We start from the raw sequence: 18450 nt of genomic DNA, 5'->3' as shown, positions 1-18450 counted from the left end.
GGCTGCAGAGTCATATTCTCTTCCATTGTTACACTTTCCCACATTAGCATGGAAATCTACCTGAAAGTGAGATCATTGATTTTCCAATGTATAAGTAGGCTTTGCTGAGAGGAGCCTAGACGTAATTAAAAAAGAAATGAAATCATATGAAAATGTAACATTGTTGTCTAGTTTATAACTAATTGTGCACCGAAAAGTCAGCCAGCTAAATACAGTTGAAGTGGGAAGTTTACATACACTTAGGTTGGAGTCATTAAAACTCGTTTTTCAACCACTCCCCAAATTTCTTGATAACAAACTATAGTTTTGGCAAGTCGGTTAGGACATCTACTTTGAGCATGACACAAGTAATTTTTCCAACAATTGTTTACAGACAGATTATTTCACTTATAGTTCACTGTGTCACAATTCCAGTGGGTCAGAAGTTTACATACACTAAGTTGACTGAGTCTTTAAACAGCTTGGAAAATTCCAGAAAATGATGTCATGGCTTTAGAAGCTTCTGATATGCTAATTGACATAATTTGAGTCAATTTGAGGTGTACCTGTGGATGTATTTCAAGGCCAACCTTCAAACAATTGTAGACCTCCACAAGTCTGGTTCGTCCTTGGGAGCAATTTCCAAACGCCTGAAGGTACCACACAGCTGTCATACCGCTCAGGAAGGAGACTGTCTCCTAAAGATGAACATACTTTGGTGCGAAAAGTGCAAATCAATCCCAGAACAACAGCAAAGGACCTTGTGAAGATGCTGGAGGAAACAGGTACAAAAGTATCTATATCCACAGTAAAACAAGTCCTATATAGACATAACCTGAAAGGCCGCTCAGCAAGGAAGAAGCCACTGCTCCAAAACTGCCATAAAAAAAGCCAGACTACGGTTTGCAATTGCACATGGGGACAAAGATTGCACTTTTTGGAGAAATGTCCTCTAGTCTGATGAAACAAACATAGAGCTGTTTGGCTATAATGATCATTGTTATGTTTGTAGGAAAAAGGGGAAAGCTTGCTAGCCGAAGAACACCATCCCATTCGTGAAGCACGGCGGTGGCAGCATCATGTTGTGGGGGTGCTTTGCTGCAGGAGGGACTGGTGCACTTCACAAAATAGATGGCATCATGAGGTAGGAAAATTATGTGGATATATTGAAGCAACATCTCAAGACATCAGTCAGGAAGTTAAAGCTTGGTCGCAAATGGGTCTTCCAAATGGACAATGACCCCAAGCATACTTCCAAAGTTGTGGCAAAATGGCTTAAGGACAACAAAGTCAAGGTATTGAAGTGGCCGTCACAAAGCCCTGACCTCAATCCCATAGAAAATGTGTGGGCAGAACTGAAGAAGCGTGTGTGAGCAAGGAGACCTACAAACCTGACTCAGTTACACCAGCTCTGTCAGGAGGAATGGGCCAAAACTTACCCAACTTATTGTGGGAAGCTTGTGGAAGGCTACCCAAAAAGTTTGACCCAAGTTTAACAATTAAAAGGCAATGCTACCGAATACTAATTGAGTGTATGTTAACTTCTGACCCACTGGGAATGTGATGAAAGAAATAAAAACTGAAATAAATCATTCTCTCTACTATTATTCTGACATTTCACATTCTTAAAATGAAGTAGGGATCCTAACTGACCTAAGACAGGGAATTGTTCTAGGATTAAATGTCAGGAATTGTGAAAAACTGAGTTTAAATGTATTTGGCTAAGGTGTATGTAAACTTCCGACTTCAACTGTACATCTTGAAAAATGTCCCTCATTAGCTTTAAATCTATAATAGCATTTACAACTGAAAATGTACAGGTCTATGAAATGCTGTAGCCTACAGTGTGATATGTCATCTTGTTTCAGTCTTGCTTCCTCCATTCTAAAGGATGTACCCATGGGCATGGAATTGAGCACAACCTCTATGGAGAGGGCGGTATTCCATTTTCCTTGGGTTTTGGCCACACTGCTACAGGTCATACAGTAGATTTGCCAAAGCTTTAAGCTGTAGCTGCAACAGGCATTAGTAAAGGAAACAGAGATACAGAGAGAGCCCAGCCCAGAGCCAGTTGCTGTCTATGCATGGGTCTCTTTTCTACAGTACTATAAACATGGGGATTAATCTATAAACCCTACACCATCTGCAGTTCCACGCCATCACTGAAACCCGTTTATCACTTTGTGGTTACTGTCGACTACTATATCAGCATGAGGCTGCAGGACAACAAGAATCCCCTGCCATTAGCACCCCTGCCTATGAAATTGTCCGTGAATAATTCAATATAAAAATGTTAATATCAGCTATTCAATTGGGCTATATGTCAATACAGTCCCATCCACTCTCAATTATTTGCATAAAGATATTCATCCCGCGGTTGTTCGGTTTGACAGGACCATTGGGTCAGTCCGATAGAGCAGCGGCGCGGGAGGTGATCCCCTCTCCCTTCCAGCCACTCCCACCGACGAGCTCTGTGCTCTCACTCGCCCGTTTAGCTTGAGTTGCTTCAGATGCTGCAGCTACCGTAGTCGCTATATCTCCCCATAACAGCAGTCATGGCGACAGAGGTCCAACCGCTCACTCTGGATCGAGGTAAGACGCACAACCATCGGATTCGCTTTCTTGTTGAATTATTTATGGTTCCCGAAACTTGAGCGAACGATGCATTGGCGGACCACATTTAAGTTGAAACTACTATATGCTTTTATTTCAATTTTACATTCGTCAGTTTATATTTCTCTCTCGCTGGATTCCGTTATTTGCTGGGAATAAAATGCCTGGACCGTTTGATGCGCACTCTGCCAAAATTGGATAAAACGGCTTAATTAAATAATACTGTTCAGCAATATTATAACAAATGTGTTATCAACGCACAGTATAACATCCCACTGCATATGAATAGTGCATTTATCTCTGTTATGTAACATTCAGTAGAATATTATCTCGCTGTATTCTTCACTTCGTGATTGGGAGAAATAATTTATTGGGCGCAGGGATCCAATCACGCGCAAATCCTTACTTCTCTGGATATCCGACAACTTTTGGATGGGTAGGCGTAAGAATAGATAACAAACAGCTTTTTTAATCGGTTTATATTTTTTCTTGAATCCAATGGTAACTTGGACAGTAATAAGGGGTACAGGTCTTCACCCCATAGCATACCTGTTGTCGGCAGTGAAAAATGAATTCACCTGCGGCATTATTCTAAAAGGAAGGGTAAGTCCACAATGTCGTCTACCAATAGCCTACGTCATATTTTGAGTCGTAATAGGCCTACTTGCACGCGGACTTCAGGTGATATTGCTTTTCTACGGTAGCCTGCCTGTCCAATGATAACAGATATGTCACAGCATGATTGCAGGTCATGTGATAAAATATGATTTTATGAGCGCATCATTCAGATGTCATCATTCAACCACCACCGATATTTCCATTGGTTCCATGTAGCCTACTTATTTTTTTCTGATAGCTCCTGGCTATTCTTTAATTTTGATATTCAAAATGGGACTATGGGGAAATCAGATTAAATGTGTACAGGGGGGGGGGGGGGGGGGGGGGGGGGGGCTGTGACAACAATTTTGGACCCCCTTGTGCCCCCCCCTAAATGTGGAGTATGAAATCATTTTTACATAACTAATTTTTGCTATTGTTCTGTTTTTACATCCCTTATTAGACAGTGGCAACGATGATGATTATGAACATGGTCTTTTGCCTGCTAATGCCTGCAATGTAGTGAAGAAAACGATGACAACAATAACGTCTAGTGTAACTGGCCCCTCTAACAGTACAATGGGCTCCAGATTGGCCACCCCAGTTGAACTGGTCTAGGACCGCCACTGAATGTGTAGACTACGTTTTAGTCTGTAACTGTGTAGCCTATAGAGTGCTTAAAACTAATCAGGTGGTGAAATGCATTAGTGTGGCTGCATGACACAAATGAAAGGGGGTGGTGTTAAAAATAGAGAAAGATGATACATCTGGAAAAAGTAATGGGCATGGGCCCACTTTGAATTATTGCCACAACTGTCAGTGACAGTAGGAACAACTGTAAACGCCTTGGAATAAACAACTCACGGGAATGTAGAAGGCAAGAGGATACAAACATCTGTCTAAATTGGAGAATTACAAATGGTGACCGCTCTACGTTGTGTTGAACACAGCATTGCGCATGAGTGATCGAGCCTGGTTGTTATCATGAAGTATGGAATGGATGTAAACCGACCGAGGATCCTCAGCGAGTGACCTGTCTTTATACCCAAGGAATAATGGATAATATAACGGTTTTATTCCCATTTTATAAAAATTGGCTCATTTTGAATGATTTACAGTTAATTCAATGCTCAGTGGCAATTGGATTCATTATTGCGTGACTGCAGCAACTGAAAGGGGCTCTGTATGAGTCAAACGCCTTCACATACTGTATATGAGCTGTGTGTGCAAGGGCAAAAACATGGTACAGGGCAAAATGATAAACAAGAAGCTCTGCCCAGTTTCCTCCCACCATCATCAGTTCAAAGGACTCAGTAATTAGGGGAAGGAACATTTCTGGCATTGAGATTCTATTGATAAACAGGTCATTCATTATATGACACATTGGGGAAGTTTTTTTTTTCATCCCCAGTTAAACTGAAATATAAACGCCAGTATAGGTTACTCAACCTTTTCCATTTTGTTTGCATAGGTAGACTAGTGAGTCAGAGCCCCTATCATTTCAGAGAGAACATTTGGGTGGCTGCTGTATCCACATGCTCTGCACAGCAACATTAAGTGGTCACTGCCCCACAGCAGTGATCATGTAGGGGATCATAATGATAGCTTTACAGGAGCTGTCATAGTCTTTGCACAAAGTCCTTTGTCGCTGCTGCCAATAGTGAAGAAACACTCATTTATATTGAAAAGAAGCCTGTTTTTTTGTTGAAAGCAGGATGTGTTAGGAATTTGTCACAAACACACAAAGAGGCGGGAAACTCAGTGTGCTTTAAGGTCATACCTGCACTTCCTGCTATTGTCTCAGGAAATGACTCAAACACCACTGTCCTGTGGAGAAACAGCCTGTGTTGGAACCTCCCTGCTCATGACACCAAAGTTCTCCTTCAATGATTGAATCTCATTCAAACACTAACTGACTCCAGGCATGCCAAGACTATTGAAATGGATAGAGATACTGAGAGAGTTCTCATCAACCGTGTGCCATGAAGCCCTAATAATATCAGTCAGGCTGAGGCTGTACAGTAATCACAGTGAAATGTGTTAGTGTTCTTTCTGCCACATATTTTCAGATGGAGATGCATTTGAGGCCTTTGTGAGCAGAATTCCTATCTATTTGCTGATTGAGCAGTGTAGAAAGACACAGATGGTCAAACAGGTTTCTGTGCTGTGTGAAATTACAGTGGATTTACTAAGATTCTAAACATCGAGGGCGAGCAGAAGCTTGAAATCTGGAAGTCAATACTTTTTTGATGCTCTCCGTGCATGGTTTATTGCCGTAATAAATATAGAACAACCGCACATTTCCTTGCAAGTTATCGCTGATCCTTTGTTTGAGTCTATTCACAGGGGAGAAAGGGCAACACACTGTAGCCTACTCAGGGCCCTAAGCATGTTGTCTCACCATACTGCAGACAGGCTTTGCTTTGCTTGCAGAGGTCACTGGATTTGTTCATTGTTGCGCAGCGACCTTCCTCTTGTACCTTGCTTTGGGTGATAACAGAGAGGAGGGATTACAGGTGAGGTGAACAGCCAGCTCAGCAATTTCATCAACGGAGAGCTATTTAGAATGGCACAGCCCTAGGTAAGCTCTCATTAGAACCACAATGAAAGGACATTTCATTTGTTTGGGATGTACATCTGCCAGGTAATCAGTCAGAGGAAGGGAGACAAAAAACAAAGTTCAGTGTTATCTGCTTCTGCCTTAGACGGTCCCCATCAGGGCTCATTAGCCTAAGAGTGATTTATTTTCCCTCTATAGTCAGGAATGTCACGGCAGGGCCATTTAGTGTTAATTCACTCGGCTTATGGGGGGGATTGATAAAGTGAGGTGCGTCCATTTAAAAAGCTCTCCTGTTGAGGAGCTGGCCTTGTGTCTGGCAAGCCCCTGCTGGCCTGTTCCTCTACTCATCCAGAGAATGAGCACAGTAGAGGTTTTTTGTGTGGTAATTTCAGTGTGGTTGCCAATGGCACAAAGGATACGCGGGTCAAACTGGGAAGTGGCAGATGGCATGGCCTCTCCGGGGCAATTTATTCTGGCATGTGTAAGTCAGCCATTCTGGTAGTGACGGTGTTAGGGCACTGCTCTGGGAAACATTACATGTGGGAGTGAGGAATAGCTCAGACTAGTCTTGAATCAATCAGCTATGAAACGATTCTCTATTAGGACCTTAGACGTCCCAGTAGAGATGGAGAAGATGCACCTGCGTTGCAGTCTCTGTTTTCATCAGCCCCATGTCTTAATGAGCCAGCTGAGTTAATTGGACATGCTTATTTACACCGCACAGCACGTGCAGATATTGGAAAATATATTCTATTCAGCTATGCCCTCTATTATCAACAGGGCAATTATGTGAGGATATTGGAGCACTGCCCAGTTTTGCAAACAGCTCAAAATCATGTTTAGACTCTTACTCAAGTGTAGAAAGCAGTGAAGCACTCATTGTTTAATACTGCGGCGTCGAAAAGCTTGGACCCCAGGAAGAGTGAAATAAGTCGTGCCTACGGCAGGACAGCACAAACCTGGTGTGTTTCAGCACAGCAGCATTGCTAGCTGCTTGATGTGGTCTTCACATTTATTTATGAGTGATGGCTGCATTAGTAGATCCAGTCATCAAAGCAGAGCAGAAAGGGAACTCTGTGTACTTGAAAGGCTGACTCATTCTGGAACTGGTGATTTTAGACATAGTGTTTTAGACACCATGCTGTTTATAGTTTGAACGTTGTATTTGATCAACATAATACCATAATTTCTGTGGTCGTCCGTCATTGATTCGATTTTAGGAAATCTCAAGGTAACACACAGCACAGTACTGTATGTTATAGATTTACCACAAAACATCTTTACATTGTCAGTCACAGAAACAGATTTCACTAAACGTCTTTACATTGTCAGTCACAGAAACAGATTTACCACTAAACGTCTTTACATTGTCAGTCACAGAAACAGATTTACCACTAAACGTCTTTACATTGTCAGTCACAGAAACAGATTTACCACAAAACGTCTTTACATTGTCAGTCACAGAAACAGATTTACCACAAAACGTGTTTACATTGTCAGTCAAATAAACAGATTTACCACTAAACAGTTTTACATTGTCAGTCACAGAAACAGATTTACCACAAAACGTCTTTACATTGTCAGTCACAGAAACAGATTTACCACTAAACAGTTTTACATTGTCAGTCACAGAAACAGATTTACCACTAAACGTCTTTACATTTTCAGTCACAGAAACAGACTATAGTAGACTAATAGCTTATTAGATACACACTATTAATTAATTGATTCCTCTTGGAAATGGCTCTTTAGAGGACACTGCTTTCAGTAACACTTCAACAGCACTTTCAGAATATTTCTCTCCCAAAGTTGGGCACCCTCTAAAACACCTTCATCGTTGCCTTAGAACATGAATTAGAATGAGCATAAATCTTTTATTTGTTGGCTGCCTCAAGAAATCTTTCCCACAAAGAATTCAGATATGATTTATATTGGCCTTTGTTCTATTGCTTTTACTTCTGTCTTTATTACTGTTAGGGACACATACATCGCCCCATTAGGAATGTATTCATACGTACACTGAAGGACGCACAGTATCATTTTGGTCCAAGTTAGTCACAGGGATTTCAGTAAACAGTCAGTTTGCTTCACTCTCTGTTGTAATTGGAGACGGATGATAAACCTTTCAAATAGAGAAATGTGTCATTACCCAGTCAGGAGTGATTGTTGAAATAGAAAATGGTAGATGAGAGCCCTATGTGACCGCTCCAAAGAACACGTCTCGTTACTTTCAGCTCATCCAATCAGGCAATGGTAATGTGTTCTCACTGCTGTGTGGCAAAGAGAAGTTAAACTAGGTCAAATGTTTGGCTAGTAGCATCAATGTTCCCGACTACACAATGCATAGCAATGTACTGGTGTTTCATACTTTATTTACTTAAATGCCTCCCCAACTTCACAGATTGAATTCATGTAAATTAGGAGTTGTATGTTTAACTTTTAACAACCATTGTTTTTCATCTCTTGCTCCCATCCTTAATGACACTTCCAATAAGAGCAGCAGTATCACCTGGACACCTCTGTCTTCCCTTGAAAATATGTGTCAAATGGATTTTTTTTTTTTTGCAAACATGCCTTGCAGATGATCTAATGGCAACATTGATTTGCCGTTGTGTCGGCATTAAAGCTGAACATACAGTAACTGCTCTTTGAATATTTTCATTTCGTGGAGGAGGGTTGAGTCCCACAGATGTTGCACACATCTGGACCCCTTGAGTCCATCTCTAGAGTTGGTGAAGCGCCAAGGGGGCTGAAGTCTCATTGGAGTGTGGAGAAGAGGAACGACGAGGAGAATGCTAATGGCTTAGTAGTTGAGTGAATCCATCTCATTGGAGTGTGGAGAAGAGGAACGACGAGGAGGATGCTAATGGCTTAGTAGTTGAGTGAATCCATCTCATTGGAGTGTGGAGAAGAGGAACGACGAGGAGAATGCTAATGACTTAGTAGTTGAGTGGATTCCCGCCACTGACTTCCATTGGTTTCAAATGAATCCATCTCAGTGGAGTGAGGAAATCCAAAGAGAGGAGATCTGTAGGCCTACAGGACTGGTATCCTATCCTGGGGCTTCACTGAGCCACGTTCTTTTAATGAAGTGGAATAGAGAGAGAGAGAGAAGGCCAGATCCATGCATACTCTCAAGTTCCTCTCTCAGATGGGTTGGAGTGTTAGTTAGTAAGGCACTCCAGGATGGTGTTGGCTGACTGTGTGTTACCCTCCAGATGTACTGTAGTTATTCATGGAGTGGCTTCGGCTTGGTAACAGGGCGGTGAGGGTATTCTTAGTGGTGTGTAGAGCTACTCTTACAGAGCAGTTTTCCTTTTTATTAGCATTGTAGGCTGAGGGACAGCAACACGGAACCCAAACCAGCTGCGCGCGTGCGCCATCGTGCATTAATTAATTTTGTCCCCCCCACACCAAACGTGATCACGACATGCAGGTTAAAATATCAAAACAGACTCTGAACCAATTACATTAATTTGGGGACAGGTCGAAAAGCGTTACACGTTTATGGCAATTTAGCTAGCTTGCACTTGCTAGCTAATTTGTCCTATTTAGCTAGCTTGCTGTTGCTAGCTAATTTGTCCTGGGATATAAACATTGAGTTGTAATTTTACATGAAATGCACAAGGTCCTCTACTCCAACAATTAATCCACACATAAAACGGTCAACCAAATTGTTTCTAGTCATCTCTCCTCCTTCCAGGCCTTTTCTTCTCTGGACTTTATATTGCGATTGGCAGCTTTCATAAATTAGGTGCATTACCGCCACCGACCTCGTTCGTCTTTCAGTCACCCATGTGGGTATAACCAATGAGGAGATGGCATGTACCTGCTTCTATAAACCAATGAGGAGATGGGAGAGGCAGGACTTGCAGCGCGATCTGCGTCACAAGTAGAACTGGGCCAGATTTTATCCCTTGGCAACGCAGACGCTTGTTTGCACGCGCAAGCAGTGTGTGTGTGCAATAATTGAATAATATAGATTTCTAAATTTATTTTGCAACGCTCGCACACGCGACATGAGCGGTGTATTCAGGGTATAACGTTGATGCTAGTGGTGGTGTAGCTCAATATGACCATGGTTTTACTGGTCTGTGTGTGTCTACATAGCCAACTATAAGGTCAGATTAGTAAGGACTTAAGGTCTCACTTGGTCTCCTAGGTGATGTGGCTGAATGCACCACACAGGGATTTGATGTGATGCGTCATTATAATGTGTCTTATTTGGGAGTCGTTGCAGACAAAGCTATGTGGATATGACATAACTCTGTACCTGGATTCCCATAGTTATTGAAACAGCAAATCACCCAGGGCTGCCAAGCAAATCTTATACCCTGGGGGGTTTATACCCCTTAGATCACACACAGAGGAAACCATTTGATGTCTCACTCCTCACACCGTAGACAAAATACAGTATTCCATCAGAAATGCCTGACGTAGGCAGCTCCTCACAGGACTGGATGGTGTTCTATTACTGCTGCATGTTCTACACCAATTATCACACAACACTATCCACGGTCTGTCCAAGACATTCTGTCCACAAATAGCCATCTACTTATTGAAACAAATCGACACGACAGTGCTTGCAGAGTTGATGAGCTAGCAGACCAAGGGAAGTAGGGTGGATGACGGCATGATATGTGTCACGATGCAGCAAATGAAATGCAACTTTTTATTTATTTATTTATTTTATTTTTATTTAACCTTTATTTAACCAGGTAGGCTAGTTGAGAACAAGTTCTCATTTGCAACTGTGACCTGGCCAAGATAAAGCGTAGCAATTCGACACATACAACAACACAGAGTTACACATGGAATAAACAAAACATACAGTCAATAATACAGTAGAACAAAAGAAAACAAATAGTCTATATACAGTGAGTGCAAATTAGCTAAGTTAAGGAAATAAATAGGCCATGGTGGCGAAGTAATTACAATATAGCAATTAAACACTGGAATGGTAGATCGGCAGAAGATGAATGTGCAGGTAGAGATACTGGGGTGCAAAGGAGCAAAATAAATAAATAAATAAATACCAGTATGGGGATGAGGTAGGTAGATAGATGGGCTGTTTACAGATGGGCTATGTACAGGTGCAGTGATCTGTGATCTGCTCTGACAGCTGGTGCTTAAAGCTAGTGAGGGAGATGTGAGTCTCCAGCTTCAGAGATTTTTGCAATTTGTTCCAGTCATGGGCAGCAGAGAACTGGAAGGAAAGAAGACCAAAGGAGGAATTGGCTTTGGGGGTGACCAGTGAGATATACCTGCTGGAGCGCGTGCCACGAGTGGGTGTTGCTATGGTGACCAGTGAGCTGAGATAAGGCGGGGCTTTACCTAGCAGAGACTTGTAGATGACCTGTAGCCAGTGGGTTTGACGACTGTTGGAGAGGGGAGGCTTTTATGACCGATTACCTGTAATAACTCTAGGAGCAGGAGAGGCTCTGCTGTAGTCTAGCCCTCATCACTGGTTTAGGGGGATAACAACTGTCACATCTGGTAGCAACAATCCCTATTCACTGCTGTGGCGTTGGCTGACTGGTCATAGACACTGGACAGTCTGAATAGGGGAGATGGGGCATGACATATATGGCCTCGTTATGGTATTTGTGATATTTTTGATATTCAAATGAAGGTCTAAAATACTGCCTTTGATTGCTTGTAGCCTAAAACATTTCCGGACTTTTCCGGACTGCCAGATCTTCTTCTCTTTCTCCTTTCAAACAACTTGATACCCGGTCGAAATCCTTCCCTTTAGCAACCAAACACGGTTTGCTTTACTTTTACAAAATAGCTTCTTAGCCTATAACCCAGTTTATTTCAAAGAATGTATTTATTTAATTCCCCAGACCGAAGTTGAAAGCCAAACTACTTGAAAGTGGTGCTGAACAGGTGGAGACTCCCAACTTTTGTTTTTGATCAGTGTCAAAGTACAAAAACTGACCTCCCGAGAAATCCCATCTATAAACAAAGTTTTAGAAATCTTAATCTTTGAAGCGTTGCTCGATGTTGGAGGCCTCATCAGAGACCTTGACGAGGATGAAGAAATTGGTGCTAATGGGCAAATGAGAGAAGGCAAAAGCTCTCCTGATCTGGCCCTGACCTCGCTATAATGAGAAATAAACACTCATAAAACTAACCAGGCTGCTTGGAATAATACCAGCAGATTACTGGCCACTCATTAGTGAAATGCTAACTCTCTTTTTTTACAGATATGGTACACAATATTGTACAACCTCATTCACCTTACTTACGGACTCATTGGACGCTTATTAAATCTGATGGAAATTCTGTACATTAGCTACATTACCATTACAGAGCTCTGTTGCAGGGGTAATGTAAAGTAGTAATGAATACTGTTTTATCCCTCCATACACACTCACAGGTTTAGAGAAAAGTGTCCCCTTTCCTGTGTTCGACTCCCTATGGACCAGCTGTAATTCTGCTCTCGTCTCCCCGTAGTTTCGGGTTCTTGACCAAGTCTGACATTTCAGGCAACAACCTGCCTCTAGGGTGGACTATACCACCCACACCAAGTCTCAGCCTAAGCTTTGAGTGTTCGGCCAGTAACTGAAAAGTCGCTGGTTCGAATACCTGAGCCGACAAGGTGAAATAAAATCAGCCGATGTGCCCTTGTGCAAGGCACATAACCTTAATTTGCTATGGCTGACCCTGTAAAAAAAATACATTTCACTGCACCTATCCGGTGTACGTGACAATAAAACATATATTTTTTGCACATCCTATAGAACATTCTGTGCGATATTATCTTGGCTGACACTTGGCCATCATTACAGAAGATGCTGAGTGGAGTTGTGGAATTAGGGTGATGAATTCCCTGTAAAGATCTCCCTGACAACACTTTGTGGCTTGCAGTAACCAATCCTGATGGAAATCGACCCCACCATTTCTTCTGGTTTAATGTAATCCACGCTGGTTCTCTGGGTATCATGTTCTTTCTCCATGTATACTTGTGTACTAACAGTAAATGTTATGCCCTTGTTTGACGCTTAAATACTGGCACAAAACAAACCTGCCTAAACAACCACAGGTTCTATGTATGCAGTTCTCCCTCCTCTTACCTAGTTCGCCCTAGGTCTGTAAACAGTAATAGCTTTTCTGCCTCCTCTCTGCCTCACCGGGTTAAACTAGATTGTCTTCCCTCTCAGTCCAGCCTCCCTGGGTTCGGCGTGATGTTTATAAACATCGTGGGTTGTTTACCTCTCTCTATTGGTGTTGTACAGAGCGTGGAGCTAGTTCAACACCAGGGTAATGGTGTTTAAGATTGTTCAGAATCCTTGGCCTCAGTATAGACAGTGCCTTGCGAAAGTATTCGGCCCCCTTGAACTTTGCGACCTTTTGCCACATTTCAGGCTTCAAACATAAAGATATAAAACTGTATTTTTTTGTGAAGAATCAACAACAAGTGGGACACAATCATGAAGTGGAACGACATTTCTTGGATATTTCAAACTTTTTTAACAAATCAAAAACTGAAAAATTGGGCGTGCAAAATTATTCAGCCCCTTTACTTTCAGTGCAGCAAACTCTCTCCAGAAGTTCAGTAAGGATCTCTGAATGATCCAATGTTGACCTAAATGACTAATGATGATAAATACAATCCACCTGTGTGTAATCAAGTCTCCGTATAAATGCACCTGCACTGTGATAGTATCAGAGGTCCGTTAAAAGCGCAGAGAGCATCATGAAGAACAAGGAACACACCAGGCAGGTCCGAGATACTGTTGTGAAGAAGTTTAAAGCCGGATTTGGATACAAAAAGATTTCCCAAGCTTTAAACATCCCAAGGAGCATTGTGCAAGCGATAATATTGAAATGGAAGGAGTATCAGACCACTGCAAATCTACCAAGACCTGGCCGTCCCTCTAAACTTTCAGCTCATACAAGGAGAAGACTGATCAGAGATGCAGCCAAGAGGCCCATGATCACTCTGGATGAACTGCAGAGATCTACAGCTGAGGTGGGAGACTCTGTACATAGGACAACAATCAGTCGTATATTGCACAAATCTGGCCTTTATGGAAGAGTGGCAAGAAGAAAGCCATTTCTTAAAGATATCCATAAAAAGTGTAGTTTAAAGTTTGCCACAAGCCACCTGGGAGACACACCAAACATGTAGAAGAAGGTGCTCTGGTCAGATGAAACCAAAATTGAACTTTTTGGCAACAATGCAAAACGTTATGTTTGGCGTAAAAGCAACACAGCTCATCACCCTGAACACACCATCCACACTGTCAAACATGGTGGTGGCAGCATCATGGTTTGGGCCTGCTTTTCTTCAGCAGGGACAGGGAAGATGGTTAGAATTGATGGGAAGATGGATGGAGCCAAATACAGGACCATTCTGGAAGAAAACCTGATGGAGTCTGCAAAAGACCTGAGACTGGGACGGAGATTTGTCTTCCAACAAGACAATGATCCAAAACATAAAGCAAAATCTACAATGGAATGGTTCAAAAATAAACATATCCAGATGTTAGAATGGCCAAGTCAAGGTCCAGACCTGAATCCAATCGAGAATCTGTGGAAAGAACTGAAAACTGCTGTTCACAAATGCTCTCCATCCAACCTCACTGAGCTCGAGCTGTTTTGCAAGGAGGAATGGGAAAAAATGTCAGTCTCTCGATGTGCAAAACTGATAAGAGACATACCCCAAGCGACTTACAGCTGTAATCGCAGCAAAAGGTGGCGCTACAAAGTATAAACTTAAGGGGGCTGAATAATTTTGCACGCCCAATTTTTCAGTTTTTGATTTGTTAAAAAAGTTTGAAATATCCAATAAATGTCGTTCCACTTCATGATTGTGTCCCACTTGTTGTTGATTCTTCACAAAAAAATACAGTTTTATATCTTTATGTTTGAAGCCTGAAATGTGGCAAAAGGTCGCAAAGTTCAAGGGGGCCGAATACTTTCGCAAGGCACTGTATTTGTTATTCAAAGAATGTATATAGTCTACATATAGTTGAGCTACATATAGTTGGATATTTCTTGGATTAATAAAGTAGACTCAGTTAACGATTTTACATTTTTAGATTTTTAACATCTAAACTATATTATCAACTCCAAAACATAATCATGCTATTTCTTCTGAGTGGGACTGTGTCACTGGGTTCGGCATCAAGCTAGGTATGAAACATCGAATATCTGTAGTCCATTACAAGTGGTTTGATCATTTTCCAGCGACTCGCTGGTTGCAAACTGTGTAGTTTGGTTTTTGCACATGCTGAGGGGATAAAGGGTTGACAGATGCACATTATCCACCAACTGCTTTTTATTTAGTTTCTTCTAGAACAACTGACCCAACGATTAGGCTGAGCATCAAATCCCTCCTCTCCCCTTCCAACATGTACTCTCATTTCTATCATTCTTCCTGAAAAGAATCTGCTTTACGCTGGATTTTTTCAGGGATGATAATTAGGAGTGGAGAGTTTACTAGACATAGGAGTCAAAGTCTTTAACTTCGGGCGTCATGGGTTTGTTTTAAAAGGATCTAATGATCGCGGTACCCGCTCATGCCAGGATTCGCTCGCTTTGAACAGAACGATGCTCTACCTTGAAGTCCGCCCCCCGTTTTCTCATGCATGGAGCAGGCCTAATGCAAACTACGCTGGGATTGCTTTCTCTCTCTCTCTCTCTCTCTTGATCCCCTTGGCCCTGACTCAGTTTTTTTTCCATTATCCTCTCTATCGATTCGCTCCGGACTTCTTTTTCAAGGCTCTGCTGTTAATGTAATTCAATGGGGCATTTTTTTCCCTTCTTACCCCCTCTCTCGCTCTCTCTCTGACTTTCTCCACCTCTCTCTACCTTTTCCTCTCTCTCTGCCTCTCCCTTTCTCTCTGCCTCTCTCTCTCTCTCTCTCTGTCAGATGTAGCCAGGGCGATTGAGCTGCTGGAGAAGCTACAGGAGTCCGGAGACGTCCCGGGTCACAAGCTGCAGTCCCTGAAGTTGGTGTTGCAGAGTGAGTTCTGCACAGCCATTAGAGAGGTGAGTCGATTCCCCTGCACCACGGCCCCAGGGTCCTTTTGCTCCTGCCAACACAGGGAAATTGACCACAGGTGACTGATGGTTATTTTAATGAAGAAATGTGGCTACACAACAATGCAGACTTTTAGGGGTGTTTTCCCAGACGTGGTCAGCTCAGACACACAGACTGAAGAGTAAGAGGGCCATCAATTCTCAGACTGAGGTAATCTAGTAGGAAATGTAATCTACTAGAGGAAATGTCAGAGAGGGCTGGCCCTTTCATTGGACAGCAGGATGAGAGAAGCCTGGCCTGGGAGTCAGGCAGAGACACTGGAGCCTGGTGCTGCCTGGTGGTGGGGGAGGCTTCATGTCTCTGCCAGGAGTAGCAGCTAGGCAGCACCCTACAGACTGTTTTACAACAGCTGGCCATTGAGAGGGAAAGAGCGAGAGAAACACTTCAACCACCAACAACACATCCAGTCACCAGGGAAACTAGAGAGGATCAGCTTGGATTGGTTGCAGAGGCTGACCGGCCATAGTTTCCAGTCAATTACGTTCTTGTGTGAGCTGACACTTTGCCACGGTGCAGAATGGCTCTTTCTCATAGAGGTCTGACTGCTAGAGGAGCTGGAGAGTGAAGATGAGTGGTCGTTATCAGCAACATTCAACAGCTGTGGCGTTCATGTCAGTGGTTTAACAGCCTCCCAAGACAATAAATATTCCCATGTCTCTATGGAAGAGCAGAGAACATGGCATTTATGTGAATTGAGCAATACCTTGCCATACGTGCTGTGTCGCATGTGTTTACATTCCAACATGCGGTCACAACCCCTGTATTCACTTTTATTACACATGCAAATTATTCCACGCAAATTTTTCCCGGACAATGGGTAGTGACGAGCATCGTAAAAAACACTTCCCTGCGGCTCGCTCTTAATACCCTGACATAGCAGGACTAGACTGCTGAGCCTTTTTGAGCTACATTGGCGAGTTAATCGTAATGTAATCACATTTGACCTCATCTGACCCCTGTTCTGTGCTGGAATATGTCTGCTGATGGGAGAGAGCCACGTCGTGGGGATTCTAACCAAAAGGAGAGAGCCACGTCGTGGGGATTCTAACCAAAAGGAGAGAGCCACGTCGTGGGGATTCTAACCAAAAGAAGAGAGCCATGTCGTGGGGATTCTAACCAAAAGGAGAGAGCCATGTCGTGGGGATTCTAACCAAAAGGAGAGAGCCATGTCGTGGGGATTCTAACCAAAAGGAGAGAGCCATGTCGTGGGGATTCTAACCAAAAGGAGAGAGCCATGTCGTGGGGATTCTAACCAAAAGGAGAGAGCCATGTCGTGGGGATTCTAACCAAAAGGAGAGAGCCATGTCGTGGGGATTCTAACCAAAAGGAGAGAGCCATGTCGTGGGGATTCTAACCAAAAGGAGAGAGCCATGTCGTGGGGATTCTAACCAAAAGGAGAGAGCCATGTCGTGGGGATTCTAACCAAAAGGAGAGAGCCATGTCGTGGGGATTCTAACCAAAAGGAGAGAGCCATGTCGTGGGGATTCTAACCAAAAGGAGAGAGCCATGTCGTGGGGATTCTAACCAAAAGGAGAGAGCCATGTCGTGGGGATTCTAACCAAAAGGAGAGAGCCACGTCGTGGGGATTCTAACCAAAAGGAGAGAGCCACGTCGTGGGGATTCTAACCAAAAGGAGAGAGCCACGTCGTGGGGATTCTAACCAAAAGGAGAGAGCCACGTCGTGGGGATTCTAACCAAAAGGAGAGAGCCACGTCGTGGGGATTCTAACCAAAAGGAGAGAGCCACGTCGTGGGGATTCTAACCAAAAGGAGAGAGCCACGTCGTGGGGATTCTAACCAAAAGGAGAGAGCCACGTCGTGGGGATTCTAACCAAAAGGAGAGAGCCACGTCGTGGGGATTCTAACCAAAAGGAGAGAGCCATGTCGTGGGGATTCTAACCAAAAGGAGAGAGCCATGTCGTGGGGATTCTAACCAAAAGGAGAGAGCCATGTCGTGGGGATTCTAACCAAAAGGAGAGAGACATGTCGTGGGGATTCTAACCAAAAGGAGAGAGCCATGTCGTGGGGATTCTAACCAAAAGGAGAGAGCCATGTCGTGGGGATTCTAACCAAAAGGAGAGAGCCATGTCGTGGGGATTCTAACCAAAAGGAGAGAGCCATGTCGTGGGGATTCTAACCAAAAGGAGAGAGACATGTCGTGGGGATTCTAACCAAAAGGAGAGAGCCATGTCGTGGGGATTCTAACCAAAAGGAGAGAGACATGTCGTGGGGATTCTAACCAAAAGGAGAGAGCCATGTCGTGGGGATTCTAACCAAAAGGAGAGAGCCATGTCGTGGGGATTCTAACCAAAAGGAGAGAGCCATGTCGTGGGGATTCTAACCAAAAGGAGAGAGCCATGTCGTGGGGATTCTAACCAAAAGGAGAGAGCCATGTCGTGGGGATTCTAACCAAAAGGAGAGAGACATGTCGTGGGGATTCTAACCAAAAGGAGAGAGCCATGTCGTGGGGATTCTAACCAAAAGGAGAGAGCCATGTCGTGGGGATTCTAACCAAAAAGGAGAGAGACATGTCGTGGGGATTCTAACCAAAAGGAGAGAGCCATGTCGTGGGGATTCTAACCAAAAGGAGAGAGCCATGTCGTGGGGATTCTAACCAAAAGGAGAGAGCCATGTCGTGGGGATTCTAA

At 43.3% G+C, this 18450-nt stretch overlaps 1 protein-coding gene across 2 annotated transcripts in view; it reads left to right on the top strand.

Annotated features, from left to right (window-relative positions):
* The first annotated feature begins 2446 nt into the window (after window positions 1–2446).
* The window catches only part of LOC139393222 (protein lin-7 homolog A), a 34471-nt gene continuing 18467 nt past the window's right edge, over window positions 2447–18450 (top strand). The window contains exons 1-2 of one of the 2 annotated variants that reach the window (XM_071141668.1): window positions 2447–2571; window positions 15633–15751. In XM_071141668.1, coding sequence (XP_070997769.1) covers window positions 2535–2571; window positions 15633–15751 — 156 coding nt within the window. In that variant the 5' untranslated portion in view covers window positions 2447–2534. The remainder of the gene's footprint in view (window positions 2572–15632; window positions 15752–18450) is intronic. The other variant, XM_071141669.1, reaches the window with a different exon arrangement.

Source organism: Oncorhynchus clarkii, chromosome 33, assembly GCF_045791955.1.
Source record: "Oncorhynchus clarkii lewisi isolate Uvic-CL-2024 chromosome 33, UVic_Ocla_1.0, whole genome shotgun sequence".
NCBI lineage: Eukaryota > Metazoa > Chordata > Actinopteri > Salmoniformes > Salmonidae > Oncorhynchus > Oncorhynchus clarkii.
Note: the sequence above shows the minus strand (reverse complement) of the source record. Positions and strands in the feature narration are given on the sequence as shown.